This window comes from Filicampus tigris, chromosome 10 (genome assembly GCF_054856515.1).
Source record: "Filicampus tigris isolate MCC_2025a chromosome 10, RoL_Ftig_1.0, whole genome shotgun sequence".
NCBI classification, from domain to species: domain Eukaryota; kingdom Metazoa; phylum Chordata; class Actinopteri; order Syngnathiformes; family Syngnathidae; genus Filicampus; species Filicampus tigris.
Window position 1 is genome coordinate 21846890 of NC_141226.1, and position 15789 is coordinate 21862678.

The following is a 15789-nucleotide window of genomic DNA, read 5'->3' on the forward strand; positions in this document are numbered from 1 at the left end:
AAAGGAATTTGATTTGGACATTAAGGAGCACTGAGTATCGACTGTTATGTTAGATCCTTACACTGCTGACTGGATATCTGCCATATGAGTGCTTAAAGTGGAAGTCAACGCAAACATTTTCTTTACAAGAATATGTTCTATGCAGCGCCACAAGTCGAAACATGACATTCTGATTAATATTGCGTTTTGGGAATATAGGTGAAGTAGTAAAATTCACCCGTTTTTGTTCCTCTCGGGGCGGCCATTTTGCCACTTGCCGTCGACTGAAAATGACATCACAGTTGCTCAGTGCTCAGGTAACGGCCAATCATGGCTCAGCGTCAGAAAACAGGTGAGCCGTGATATTGATCATTACCTGAGCCCGAAGCAACTGCGATGTCACTTTCAGTCGAAAGGAGTGACAAAATGGCCGCTGCGTGATATGGCGAAAAACAGGTGCATTTTGCTGCTTCACTCATATTCCACAAACACAATATAAATCAGAATGCCATGTTTAGACTAGTGAGGTTCCAGAGAATTTATTACTGCAAAGAGATTTTGGTTGACCTCCTCTTTACAAATTGTCTTACAGGGACGAGGACATGACTAACTGCTTGCGAATCTTACCTGAAAAAGGTGTGATGTTCCACGCAGACCTTCCACAGCCGTTTGGCAGCGCGGTGGTTGGGAAGCTTGAAGCCGATGGTGCTCTCAAACTGCTCAAACTTGAGACCCAAAAAACTACGATCAGACCGAAGCGCCAAGCTTCTTATTCTAGAATTCAGAGCGGTGACTTACCTCGCCGGGCCGGATTTTGATGTAGAAGTTGTTCCTCTTGTAGGAAATCTTGAGGATTTTGGGCCAGGCGAACCGGTTGATGCGCAGCCTGTCCCTGTAGATGAGCAGACCACTGGCACACACTCCCAACATGATCTCCACGCCCTCCGAGTCCTGAGAACAAAAACGCCGCAGGATGATAAGCTGCGCACAGCACCGCGCTACGCATAGGACTGTTATCAGGATGAAGCAGGCAGGTGGCGAGTGGAATCAAGCAAATGGTTCTGCTACCTCAAAGTAGGACTGGAGGGGTGCCTAAGCAAGAATGGCGGACGACATTATGCTCTCAGGTGGAAGCCATTTGCTAGGGGAGAGCCGATCCAAAGCGGGAAGTCTTACAGGGATATTGAAAAGTGTGTTCAACCACATGCACGTGTGGAAACTGCACACACGGTACACACAATAAGCAGCCGCTTACCTCTCCCTCGGCACGAGCCAAGCCTTGATAGAGACGCCCTACCAACTTTGCATTCAGTGAGAGAGGAGACAAAAGAGGGAGGCCGGTCTGATATGCTGTATTCCTTCTTATCATTTATCAACATGATAACACTGTGCTGGACATTGAGCAACGACGCTCACTCGATCTCATCAAGACTACTTTTATCTACCACCATCGTCTGATAGAAATCCGATGAATGTGATAATCGCTTGCTCGTTTGTACTTGACAGGTGATAACAGACTCATTTACGACTGATGGCGTGGTCTCAAAGGCGCCAACTCGGCTCCTGGCAAGTCAAAGGAGAAGTGGTGAAATGATGAGTCAGCGGTGCGGCGGCGGTGGTGGTGATGGTGCAAGTGAGGCATCGCAGTGGCAGCCATGACTGCTGATAGTGCGCGTCAAATGCATTTGTCTCAAGTTGACTTTTAATTAATCATCCATTCAAGACAGATAAACATCTCCCGCAACGACTCACCCCCCCCATCAGAAAAAACAGGAACTAACTGTAATTACAGTAAGTTAGGGACCAAGCCTTGTTACGATTAGCGAAAAACTGAAATTGATGCCCTCCCTCAAAAAAAGCTTTATAACTGCCGGTAGATGCCACAAGATGGCATCAAAGCACTACTTTTGTTAAACACGGCTTTGGCGTGTCTTATAGAAGCTCCTCCCCTCACGTCAACATAGTTCCTTTGCACCAGTAGGCCACAAGACTGAACCAAAGTACAACTTCTCTATCAGCCACGGTTTTGGCCTGATCATAAAAACAGGGAACAGGTGTATTTTTTTTTCAGCAAATAATTGAGTAGAGCCACAAACGAGCATGGAAGCACTCTACCTCGGTTCAAAGATGCTATCATTCACGCATGGGAATAGTTAATTGCTGTGGCCATTTGAAATGTTCGCGGCACGAAAGAGCAGCACCTTTCGAGGCAGCCTGTTCCACTTGCACATTTTCCCATTGTGGGACTTCACTTCACTTAGCAAGTTTTGGGAGTCCTTCATGGACTTCATATGGACATTGTTGTGAGCAACCATGTTTTTGTTGATGCTTATTAGCTCCGCCTTATCTTCCCTGTTTCTTAACATTTCGGACATAACGTTTCTTAACATATAATATATAAATAACTTGACATCAATTGTAATATGCCGGTAACATTGTTTGAACTTATTCCAAAAAATGCTGTGCAGCCTGCATGCTGCAGTTGAGTAAATAAACAAATGAATGAATGAGCCCCCTCCAGTTGTGCACAGCAAGCACAAGACTATAATCGAAGTGTTCGAGTTACCTTGGCGTGGTGGAGGTCCACACCGTACATGGACAGTTTCTTTGCATTTTCCAGGAAATGTATTTCAGCTTCAGCCGGAGTCATCCCCCTGATTGAACAACAACACCGCACAAAAGGAACGTTGAAGAAAGGACTGTGAAAAGCAGATAACACTGGAGAATTCAATCCATATCAACAGGAAGCAGACCTAATTCAGTTGCATCGCATAAAACCCAAAGTGAATCAATTTCCTCTTGTTGTGGTCATGGATGTTTTCAGCGGAATCTCCACCAAGCAAGCAGCTGTGAGTGCGTCCATTTTTAGCAACGACGGCCTTTAGTAAGAGCCTCACACTGACTGCTACTGTGCTGCATTGCTGCGCCCTCGACTGCATCAAATTACTCACAAATCGTTGCGATGCAGAGAGAATATGACGCTCGGATGCACGAGAGATGGCTTTTTTTTTTCCCCATTTGTGGAAAGACATAAATCCAATTATCGGGACAGATGTGTTGCCTTCCAGAGCAGAATCACAGAAGATACAAACAAAAAAACAACAACATGACTTAAAATGTTCCAGTTCTTAAGAAATTGCATTGCATTAACATACTAATTCCAACATTTCCTCATATCGTGGCTGCGGCTGTTTTTTTTTTTTTCTTCTTCTTCTTAAACTCGCCAGATATGTTGTGAAAGTAAGGCATCTAATAGAGGGAAGCTTTATCCATCTAATAAATAGGTACAACAATGAACTGATTAATCCACATCTAATTGAATGTCAAATTAATAATTATTTTTGAGAATCATTCTGAGGCGCTGTTTGATTTAAAATTGTCCAAATCCTTGGAATTTCAACCTCTCAACAGTAAATATTCTCAGATACCCATAAAAGAAGACTGATGATCTTTGTGTTGAATCAAAATAAAACATTTGTAAACATCAACTTTTACTTTGGGAAAACATTTGTAAACATCAACTTTTACTTTGGGAAAACAATTATCAACATTTTTGCGTAATTTCTGACATGATACGGACCAATTCGGTGACTGAATCATAATTGTTTTGTGCATTTTCTGTAATGTCAATTTGAAATAATGTCTGTATTTTCAATAAAGGGATGGAAATCAAACCTTTTTTTGTTCCAATTCATTGATTAATTGACAGATTAATCGTGAGAATTCTGACTTTATTTTGAGATTTTCTGACATTAAAGTGAGGATTCTGACTTTATTCTCAGAATTCTGACTTTAAAGTCGGAATTCTGAGATAAGTGGGAATCTGGCCAACCTATTTTTTCCCCCGCAGTGGCCCTAATCCTCTTCCGTACTTTCTTGTCAGTGGAAATCAGATCTTTTTGTTCCTCAAATCAATACTTTTGGACTCTTTTATATTCTAAACATCAGCTTTACAGATGCCATTAAGGAATAACCTAATTGTGATAATGACATCTACCACAACACATGGTGGCATCTACCACAAGTAAAGGTAATTCTAGCCAACTGTACAAGGTAACAAAAAAAGAAAAAAAGGAGGAGTCTATTTAAAGAGAGGCGATTATCCATTTCAGTGGGCACTATTTGAGGAAATACTTGATGACTGCCCTCCAGTCACAACACTTACTTGTAGGTCTTGTGGAGCTCCATGACTTTCTCCTCCAGCTCTTTGGTCTGGTTGGGTGCGAAGCGTAACTCGCTGATGTAGTCGATGCCCAGCTCCTCCGGATCGTAGTCGCCCAGCTCTGACTGCGCAGTGTACGAGCCCAGAACGGTGTGGGTGGCAAAAGAACAGGGGAGGCGGCCCGAAACGACGTCGTCTCGGAGCTGCAGGCACAGGTAGTACCTACGAGGGTGGGGAGAAAGGGATAGAATAGCTTGGGCTGTCACTTAAGCACGAGTGGGATTCTCATCACGCTGTGCCAGCGACGATCAAAGGAAAATGTCAAGAAAGCAACAAGCCAACGCACCTCGTGATATCCTCGGTCAGCTGGGAGGGGTCGGGAGGGTAAAACTTCACGTTAAAAGCAAAGTTCCAGGGGCCAGCTGGGAAGCAGAAAGAAGTTTGGATAGATTTTTAAATCAAGCCGCATTTATAGTTTTCATCTGCTTGCCCCAGTAGAGGAACACAAGTAGTTTTATTGTTTGAGGAATAGAGTCATTAAAAAGCACTGTATTAGAAACACATCTTTCTCAAAAAGACACATACTCCTGATCTGCTTTTTCAGGTCCTTGGTAGGATCCAGCCAATTCTGCCAAAGACACACACGCACACACAAAAAAAGTAATTTTTTTTTGTAAATGAACCAACACCAGGCCTTTGACATTCATTGTGATTTGTGGTCACAATACCTTCTGTTTCTCCACATCTCTGTATGTAATGCCAAAGTAGTCCTTCTCCAACAGATTGAGGTGATCGCAGACTTTGTCAAAGAGAACTTGGCCTTTAACCCGCTTCTGTGAGGGGAGAGCAAGCACGTAAGTGACTTTGGCCTAGCTTGCGCGTTTTCCCCCCTTTCCGATCAAAGTCAGCAATGGCCCGATTGTCGGATGGTCTTTAAAAGACCTCAGGATCGTCTTTTGGATGCCAGGGATAAACCTGCGGTGAAGGGTGTGTTAAGTGGGATTTTCCCACGTGTCGGGACTGACAACCATAAAAGTTAAACCGGTTCCAATTATTTACCATGTTAAGTTCCTACGTGCACGGTGAAAACGGAATCGGGCCGAGCCAGGGCTCTCTTGCCCGAAGCTTGCGCTGTTGCTGGCCACAAGTGCTTGGGTTGAGCGTTGTGTAACGCAGGGTCAGGCGTATCGAGTACGCTGCACAATATAAGAGACGATTCATTGCCATGTGTTGGGTTTCTCCCCTTTCGGTATGTGCGTACCCCGCTCCGGTTGACATATTGTAGCACAGTCAGTTGAGCCTTTAGCTTCGCACTGTCGTAACCACGCAGAGTGCACGGCTCTCCTGAGAACTGCGCAGCGTTCCTGTGAGATTGTGTAAGAGCCACATGGACAATTGGTGGGAGATTTAATCCCACATGGTTGTCTCTTGAGAGTATTAGCAGAGTCTTGTGAGACTAATGCTGCTGCTCAATACTGTTAACCCCGACCGCACTCGCATGGCCTTCACGTCAACACGAGGGCTTTTCGGGAGCTACCTTTGTTGAGTATTTTCATCGTACAATGGCAAGATTTTGTGTGATTCTGGAATAATCTCATTGTGATGTTAATGAGCTCACTTTGAGGAAAATCAACTTTTATACAAATAGTTTGATGTCTGGCGCAATAGCCCATCCAAGTGTGAAATTAAACAGTCAGGTGTATCATTTATCTGGCCATTTCTGAAAATGAGTCTGTGAGCATGCCGTTCCGCATTTCATCCCACTGTTCCATAACGGGCGGGTAATTTACATAATAACCCAAAAAACGGGTCTCTGTGCCCATGACAAGGCAACAGGCTGGGCAAAGATCCAGAGCTACATTTAAGCGATGGCTATAGCCCATCATACGGATGACACTGTCTGAAACACAATCACAAAGAGGCACTGTCATGCAGAGACAAAGGGCCTCTTGAGATAGTCGAATCTCCTAACCTTCGTACCACATTTCCGGAACCTTTGTGGAAAGGCGAGCTGAGAAGGCTTCCTTTAAATATAGGAGAAGAAAGAACTGTTTAAAATGAATTTGTCTCCACTTTTCCAAGCCGGCACTAACGTTTGCATCATCAAGACACCTTTCCGAATCATTTTTAGGATTTAAACACCCTTTCTTCCAAGTTCTTCCAAATCATCTCGCTCAAACAACAGAATCAGGAAGGGTCCGCATAGACCAAGGTAAGCAGAGCTGCACTGAATTCGGTTGGATGCATGGATTAGCATCAACGAACAGCATTGGATTCTGAAAAGTGGCGCAAATAGGATTGCTTCGCGACGTCGTCCACGCGGTGGAGGTAGGGGGTGCTATTTCAATGTCACATTCACAGTCCTCATCTGCTAGTCCTCAACAGAGAGATGCTGCTCGTATGAGAATAGTTGCGCTATTATGAGGATAAAAGTCATATAATTATTAAGGTCATGACATTTAATGTGACCTCATGATGGTAAGCAAGTTTGGAAAGCATTTACATACGTTTAGGGTAGGGATATGCTTCTTTAGAATGCCCCCCATTTACTTTGTATCGGAGACAAGGCTAGACATTTATTTGCGCCCCTAAACTCCATTCAAAGGGTCTCACCTCCACATTCAAGGTGTAGTCCGAACCGTCCAGTAGCGTCACCTTGCATTGCATGATCTTCACCTTCTTCACTCCTTTTAAAGGAGACCTGGACAGACGACTGGTGGATGACTGGCGGGACTCTTGGTCGTCTTCTTGCGTCTCCTGGTGAGTGGAAGATTATGCATGCTTTCATTTCTTTAAACTAACACAACTCCCCCATGCCACAAATAATCATTTAAAAAAACAATCGTCACATTGTATAGACCAAGGGTCACCAGTGTGGTAGCCCGCAGCCGGATCTACAAATAGGTCACTAGTGTAAATGTAAACACTGTTCTGTTCATATCGACCCGTTTCGGAATTTTTGTGGGAAATTATTAGCATGATCAGTGTCTTCACAAATGCATATATTTCATAGTAATAAAATTGTCAAAGGGAATTTGAGCAAATTTGCTACTTCAAACGTATGTATCAAAGTGGTGGTCAGTACCCAAAAAGTATCTCTCGGAATCAAAAAGGTTGGTGGCCCTCGGTAATTAAAAAAGATAAAGAAAAAAAAGTACTTACTTTTCAATATATTTGATGTTTGTTAAATGTTTTAATCAAATTACTATGTGGATAAAACTACATTTTTTAACGTGCATACCAGCAAATCAGGGGACCATATAATAACACATTAACACAGAGGGGAAAAAACTGCATTTGAAGGGTGATTTAGAGAGGTGGGTGTAATATTCGAGGGCGTGTTATTATCGAGAAATTATGGTAAGTATTTCGCTGGATGAATTATTTTACATTGCAAATAACAAATTTGGAGACCAGACTGACCAGATATCCCCTCCAACTTCCACTTCCCTAACACTTCATGTACACGTCAAACAAAACCACTATTTCTGTCACATGTCTGCAAGCTAAAAATACAGAGTCTGCTTCTCTAAATGAGTTCCTGTCTCTAACATGATAATCAAACACTATTCACAGACACTTTCAATTACAGGTCCAGGTCAACCCTGGATCTGCTAACGGAAAACTACCAAGACCCAAACAGTCAGTAAATTAAAAAAAAAAACAACAACAACAACAACAAAAAAGGTTTGTATCAAACTTTATGTAAGCGTTAGAAGCCTGTGATGATTCATATTCAAGCCATGAAAAGAACCTCTCCATAATTCTGTCCTGACAACAAAAGCCACACAGCTTGGGTCAGTGGGTTTGAGCGTGAACACATGGTGGTTCCACTTTTTCTGCATGCAGCACTCAAAATCGTGAAACTGCCCAAAAGAAGTCACGCTGTCATCATTTTTGCATTTCTGCTCAATCTTCAGCCAAAATGTGACATGCACAAAAAAAAAAAAAAAAACGACAGCTGCATTCTCATACCAAACACTGTTACCAGGAGTGTGCATTTCATTTTGGCAGAAGAATTGTTTTGGTATGGATGATAAATTGAAAGCTTCAAACCAGCTGCGATGGGTGAAGAAAAAGACACAAATGCACATCATGCTCACACATTTGCAGCTAGTCGTACGTTAGCTAATGACTGAATTAATATAGTCAGATAATACTCTATTGGATGACAGTATCCAAAGAGGTAGACATTTTGTAGAAACTTGCCATAGGGAATTTTGGTAAATATTTGTTGAGAAACTTTCCTTGCGAAATACTGGTAAATTACTATTATTTTTTTTTTCCACAAAGTTTAAACCTGCCCATGCCCAAACTCGAATAAAACTTGATTTGAGTTCCCTTTGTAGAAAAACCTGAAATTTTGGGGATTAATGATACAGGAGTTAACTAAAAACGTTATGCATATTATATTTTATAATCATTTTGCTGTCAAATGCCAACATGCATGGAAGCTATTATCAAAATGTTTTTTTTTTATATTTGTACGTGTTTAAAAAATATGATAAAGCCATGATTTTATTCTCATTATTTTCAGTGACCAAATAATCCTGTTTGAATTTGAAAACAATTGGAATTTTATAACCCCAATCAGTCTGCATTTGTATTGTGAGCGGTTTACTAAAAAAAAAAAGGTATATCTATATATGGATTTGTTCTCCACTCTAACATCTGTGTTGCTAGGTCAAATTGACATATTAGGGCGGTAGAGCGGGTGGGTATAGTTGGGAATCCTAACAACCATGAAATGCACTCAGGTGATTTCACAATTGTGCCTTAGGAGGCGCCACCGGAGAAGTAAAAACTCAATTAATCTGTGAATGTAAAAACTCGAATAATCTGTGAATGTAAAAACTAAAGTGTGTAAGTCATGATTTACCAGTGGAAAGTGAACACATCCCCACTTTGTCATGTGTTCCTCTGCATCAGCTGCAGGCTCAGTATGATGACTTTTCCACACAAAGGCACAATTGACTCAGGCTGAGCCGTGTTTTACGAGCTAGATATGATACGAGTGGACCATCTGACCTGTTCTTTCCTGGCCGGCGTGCTGTGTCCCACGGCGGCAGGGAGCTGCTCGACCTGGTTCTGAGGCGAGGCGGGTTCAACGGCTTTCGGGTTCTCCTTGGGAGCCTCTGTGCTCTCCTCTTGCTGCTGCTGCTGCTGCTGCTGCTGCTGCTGCTTGGCCTCAGAGTCTGCGCCTGATTCGGTTGTCATGGTAAATTACGCTGGAGCGGAAGAAGAGGAGGATGAGTCAGCTGACCACTTAAGGAGTACGGTGCACTCATTTGTTTCAGCTGTTAACCTAACAGAGACTCTAGTTAGACACAAGCAACAATTTCAAAATAAGGCTGTTGAATGAACAGTGGATATAAATGAGCCATGTAGATGTTTAGTACTGTTATGGGTTTTATTTTAGTTTTTGTTTCTACTTCCTGCTTTGGTTCTTGTTGCCTGTATTGACTAGGTTTGTCAACATAAGGACTTCCTTTTGGATATTGTGACTGGTGTCGAACAGTTGAGTCCATCTGTGGTTTTATTTTGGCAGGATTTTGCTTTTTGGTTGCCATTCCATCGGATTGATACGACACTCAGACAGAGCCAGTACTTACCACCTTTTTGAGAGAAAAAAAAAAAAAAAAGGACTTTCGATTTTATATTGTATTACTGGTGTTGTGCATTTGAGACAAAATACAGATTTTGTTTTGGCACGTTTTTACTCCCCGTTTTGGTGGCCATATGATCAAAAGTACTATGATTTTAATATTTCTGATCATATGAGTCTCAATTATTTGTGCTGCTTGACAGGAAAAAAAAAAAAAGTAGTAGACTACTACTACATTCGCTTCTGTCACTAGCCGACGACTGACTCCCTGCCATACACTTGTCGCTTGTGATTAAATGGTGTGTTACAAGTTTGTGTGCATTTCTTTTTTTTTTTGTTCTACATGACAGCGGTAGAGTTTATTTCATACTTGAATACTCATGTTTAAAAATTTGATGTGTGAAGATGACATTTTTGTGGGATCTCAAAAAGCTCTCTCGGGATTGAAGGGCATCTCAGTAAAAGAAAACCAAGGACAAATGATGTCCCACAGGTCCTAATCTGAGCTAATGAGAGAAAACATATGACAACATGTTTTGCCAAACAACCACGACGGATAGTATTTGGTGCTCTGGGGCCTCACTGGTCTAAACTAACCCGCAGGCTGTGCTTCAGAGATCAGAGGGCATGTGTGCAAGATTTGTGGGTGTCTGCTGCTGCGGGGTTGCTAGTGGTGGACGATTACCATTCAGCAGCCGCCGTCCTCCTCCCTTCGGGTCTATTTATAGGGCAGTGTTTATTCCGTGCGAGGGAGGATGTTGGTGACACCGGATCAACAAAGGCAGCACTGTGGTCTGAGGTGTTCCCCCGAAAAATGCTTTGCACCAAACTCAAAGGATAAAGATCATAGGCTTCAAACACGCAGAACTGCAAGTGGCCCCCACTACTGCTTTTTAACTTATGCTATAAGGCATGATGACTCCTTGAGGCTTCCTCTGCACAGGTCCATAACCGGTCTTTTAGAATCTGGACCAAAATGCAAGAAGCCTGGTTGGTATGTACACGTAACGCGATTACAGTAACACCCAAGGACGACCAGGATGTTGATATCAGTGTACAAAAAATATCCTTGGTCAAAACTGAAACAATCTGAAAACTCCAAATAGTACTGCTATTGGGTGCTCGTTGAAAATAATATTGTGATACAGCAATAATAATGTGCAATAGATGTTGGTGCAAAAAGCTACTGGGACAAAGGGGCGACTGCATATGTAACACAGTACTTTATATTGATATATATTGATAGTGATACCACACTCGTATCACTATTTCTGTCTCGCATCTAATGTACAACATCAACTTTTCATACAATAATAAAGGGACCAAATAGAGCATAACATGAGCTAACACTTTAACACTCTTAAACTTCCAAACGACAGTACATTGCATGTGTATATCAATGTCATCGCAACCAAAACAAAGTGCTGAAATGAATGGTGCCGATTTAAAAGCGGCTGTAAATCCCGCCTCAGGGCGTTGATGGCAATTCTGAAAATTGCTTTCTCTGAGTGGACTTAACTTTGGTCCCTCCAAACATGCTGATTGGGTTGCTTTCAAAAGACCCAGACTAGGCAACTGCGCAAGGTTGCAAAAAGTTGACTACAAAATATCATTTACAAGCTTTTGCGGCAGGAAGTGATCAAGTCACATGATCCAAGTGGCAGTGCAGCTAAACTTTGCCTTCCACGATCTATGAGGAGAGGGAAAAGGGCATCTTCACGCAGCATTGTACAAATGGGAGGAAGAATACGTTCAGTCACACACCACAACAAAGCACACAAGTCGTCTTGTGCACGGACCACTACAGGCATTATGCGTAAGAGAAAGATGCATTCACCACCCAGTTTATGATGGTATAAAGAGAGCAAGGCGATCCAATTCAGTAACACCAGAAGTCACTGGAGTCTTAAACTCTGACAAGGCACTTTTAGAAATTGCTCGATTCAACAGCCAAAAGTGTCTCGAAATCTGGGCGCAGCTTTTATCGCATTTACAATATCAGCATGTCCAGACAGTCATTCGAGTTATCAACAAACACCAGCTTCGCTCCATTTGCGGGTTTATTTGTGCCGGCTTATTCAAGTATCACTTGATAGACCGTACTGCAAACCTTCCTCTTTACGTTCTTATGACTAACAAAAGAAGACAGCAACGTCATGTGATTTATAGGTATCTTTTTGACACTAGATAATTGATGGCAACTTTGCTTTTGATTGTCCACCCCAATTCAAACTATTCTAACAGTGCGGCGCAATCAAAGCGCTCACACGTGTCACGCCGACGTAAACAAAGCGTCCTTCGGGAATCATTAAGTCTTCTCCAGTAGCCAAAATAATCCAGGAGATGGTGTTCAAAGTCAACTCAAAGATATTCCAATCCAAACAGCAGAGGACAGGTTTTTTAAGTACAGTGTATACATTACATTTACTTTACATCAATGTCACCGAGCGCCTCAGCGCCGGCGGATGGACGGCAATCTCATTTTGAAAGTTCCATTTGAGATCATCTCACATATATGCGGAGGATGAGGGGCGGCCATCTGCGCCGAGTGCCATTAGCCCGAGTACAACACAGCTGGGCCCCCGCGCAGACCGCACACACGAGCACCCCGGGGGCGCGCTGAGTTTGCATCGCCGGCGTTTTTCTGACACGTCACTCTGGCTGAATGGGAAGCCGGGCCCCTCCCGACGTGGGCCGCCGGGGGCTGACAGCTGCCGCGCACAATCCCGGCCACTGTAACAGGAAACCATGTTGCTGGGTCTGGACGTTTGGATTAAGAGCTTCCAGATCCCTAAAGTGCTTTTAAGTGGGCTGAATTGCAAACAGGAGGCCTGCGCCATTGATTCGTTTGGTCCAAAACAACCTGTTTTCTTGTCGGTAGTCATGAGATTATCACACAATCTTCATTTAAACCCATTCATTGTCTTTTGACATTGAATTTGAGCTGTTCAAATATTCTCAATCTTGAATTGTGATCCCGGTCGACCTCAGATTACTTTGTATTGGATAATCGAAAGTGTCATTCTTAACCTTTGACTGCACACACTGATAAAAATGTACCAAATGCATTTGAGGGATAAGAACCAAGCAGAAAAATCAACCCATTTTTATGCATCACAGGAGGCGGCCATTTTGTCCTGTATTGACAACTACTGTCCTGTGAAACTGCTGTAAAAAGGCCTTGTGAACGTCACATGACCACACCCTGAAAACAGGTGAGCCGTGATGTTGGCAGGCTACTACGTCCGTGGGCACCGTGACCTCAATTTAAGTCGAAAGCAGGTGGCGGTGCTGGACAAAATGGAAGTGACTTCCACTTTACACGACACCAAAAAGGGCAACACACCCAACTAAACAAATCTTTCTTGACTGTAACTAGTACATTTCCGTTCGGTACGGCATGGATCAGTAAATGTTGAGCGTTTCAATCGCAGCTTCACTCAAGCGCACCAGCAAGGACTGAGAAGTAGGGATAGTTAAAAGAGGGAAAAAAAAACCAACAACAGAACATCCTGCCTCAACTTTGATCTGTGACTACTTAATGTAACTCCAGGTCCATAATCTTAACTCCCTTTCTAGAACAAGTCGCAAAAAAGCCAAAGAAAAAGCAAGTTGGTAACAAACATCTTTTTCATGCATGTTGTAAGTCAAAGTTAAAAGTTGGGTTGACTTTGGAGGCATTTTTTTTTTTTTTTTTTTTAAATGTACAACCTTGGGGGCATTCAACTGATTGCCTTTCTGCTTCCTTTCCAAGCGGACATGTGGAAAACATTCCTGGGCTACGCTTTCACATCCCGCTGCTTAGCGCGGTGTGTCGTACTGGCCTTAACAATTCCAGATATCCAAACAAGCCGAGATCTGTTTTCTTATTCAGCGTCTTCTGTCAGGACACTCAAGTCTGCTCTCGAGCCAAGTGAGACCCGTATTTCACGTACGGAAAGTACAAGGTCATCCAACAGGCCGTTAACCCCCCCCCCCCCCCCCCGTCCTCTTTTTGCATGCGCGCTTAGCAACAAAATACCATAAAAATATCAGCAAGTCAGCAAAAGTGCTCTTGCGCATGCCTCGCCAACCTTTCCTTTTATCTTTGTGACACCCAAACTACAAAATGGAAACTACGAAGTGTCACGCCACGCATACACACAATGCTAGCTTGCCGCGGTCACAACATCACACAATCCACGTCTTCACCTGCCGAGTCGGATCGTGCTTCCACTGTTGCAGGTTTGCTTGGTCAGCTAAAAACAAACCATTCCATGCTTCCAATTCCATCGTAACACAGTTGTGACATTTCTCTTTTGATCAGCCCACAGCTGACAACCATCATCACATGCATGGCATTTTCATGAAACGGCATTGACAAAGTGGGCCCGGCTATTTGGTGATCCGTTACAGTGCAAATGCACACAGTGCTGAACTAACTCCTTGGTGGCAAAGGGATTTACAGTTATGAAGGGGTTCCTATAAAAAAATGGAACAAAAACCAAAGTGTTTCTTTGGGGACTGGGCCAGATAAATGACATTTAAACTCATTTCAAAGGGGGAAAATGAATTGCTGTAAGAGTAAACTTACCTACGAGCTTGGTAACTGAACAAATTAAACTTGTAAGTCAAGGTACATCTGTGTTGGAATGTAACTAGTTTAATAGATTGTGCATCATGATTTCATGCTTCAATGGCCATTAATATTGTGCTCATTCTAGGGTATGTGCCGCCATCAGGGGGCAGTATAATACGGATTACACAACTATTGAGTCGTTTTTCACAGAGGATAAAGAACGTATGCCTGTTATTATTGTTATATTGTCTACCTGCATGTGTGGCTGCAACATTTGTGTTCAGATATCTGTTGTTTCAATGGTTATAACTACGGCAATCTAACTGAGACTTTGTTAGCCTATCTATGGCATCTTAACATGAAGCTATCAAGATTTACGTAAATTAGGTGTAATGCTCTTTGGTTTGTTTAAACAAAGCAATGCACTGGGACGCTCTTGTGAAGAACACTACCATTTAGATCTCGTAACTCAAAATGTTGCTCCCCACTCTACAAAAAAACGGCAAAACAAAACAGCCAAGTGATGGCTCATACTTCGAAAAATTTAAGTCAGACCAATCGAAAATTGGGGTAGCACTGTGTAAGGATAAGACTTGATTAGCAAAAAATGAGCAGCACTGTGTAAGGAGTCGATCAGATAAGACTTGATTAGCAAAACATGAGCACGTCATAGCTATTGGTTGAAAGTGGCCACAAAAAGAGATTGGAAAGTCTGCTACACAGACATACTAATTGCAGATAAAGAGACAACAAGGCCCACGATACTGAACAACAACAGACCAGTGTGCGTTTCGTTCACTGACTCGAGATCAGCTACTGGAGGGATGCGAGGATGCTAAAGCAGCCACACCGAGTGAGTGTCACCCTGACCACGCCTACCCGCACTGCAGATCACAAACAGCCCCACAAAATGTGTGCCGTCCTGGCCGCCGATAACCTTACAAATTCCAACACCCCCCCTCGCTGAGCCACAACCGCAGGCGTCATTTTGAATCAAAGTTGCGCTCGAGAGTTGTTTTCGATTCACTTCTTTTTCTTTCGCCTCGAGGCTGATACATCAAACAAGCTAGCTCACCTCTTAACGTATAGCCTTGTAGCTTTAGCCACACGTCAATTTTAGCCTCTTATGCTAACGTTTAGGTAGCAAATGGACTTGTTTTTGACCACAGCTCTCCCGATAGAAACGTCACTGTGTGTCACCTACGTACGTTCACGACCCTGAAAGCGGCGCCTCTGACGCGACAACGAGCTCCCCCTTCCCCCTATTTACCGTGACAACACATACAAAGGTGACCAAACTGTTTTCATTACCAGAACCAAAGACGTTCTTCGCTGGGCTGGTTATGGTTGCGCGGGTTGCATGCGCCGTGCGTGGGCTTGTGTTCCCTGACAGCGCCGCCACTCTACCGCCTTTCGTTCTCGTTCTCTCTCCGCCCTCCGCGACGTCCGTGCCGCCGCGAGGAGAATTGTGGGAAATCGAGGCGC

The 15789-nt window shown here is 43.2% G+C and overlaps 1 protein-coding gene across 13 annotated transcripts in view; it reads right to left on the reverse strand.

Annotated features, from left to right (window-relative positions):
• The window catches only part of epb41l3b (erythrocyte membrane protein band 4.1-like 3b), a 32367-nt gene extending 16585 nt beyond the window's left edge, over positions 1 to 15782 (reverse strand). For 8 of the 13 annotated variants that reach the window (XM_086042455.1, XM_086042452.1, XM_086042451.1 and 5 more), the window contains exons 1-11: positions 15616 to 15782; positions 9170 to 9369; positions 6755 to 6898; positions 4870 to 4974; positions 4727 to 4769; positions 4488 to 4563; positions 4145 to 4363; positions 2546 to 2633; positions 1235 to 1279; positions 778 to 930; positions 607 to 704 (exon numbers count right to left, since the gene is read on the reverse strand). In XM_086042455.1, coding sequence (XP_085898581.1) covers positions 607 to 704; positions 778 to 930; positions 1235 to 1279; positions 2546 to 2633; positions 4145 to 4363; positions 4488 to 4563; positions 4727 to 4769; positions 4870 to 4974; positions 6755 to 6898; positions 9170 to 9358 — 1160 coding nt within the window. In that variant the 5' untranslated portion in view covers positions 9359 to 9369; positions 15616 to 15782. Of the gene's footprint in view, positions 1 to 606; positions 705 to 777; positions 931 to 1234; positions 1280 to 2545; positions 2634 to 4144; positions 4364 to 4487; positions 4564 to 4726; positions 4770 to 4869; positions 4975 to 6754; positions 6899 to 9169; positions 9370 to 10431; positions 11423 to 15379; positions 15531 to 15615 lie in introns of those variants that run through there. The other 5 variants (XM_086042454.1, XM_086042453.1, XM_086042446.1 and 2 more) reach the window with 3 other exon arrangements.
• Positions 15783 to 15789: the final 7 nt, after the last annotated feature.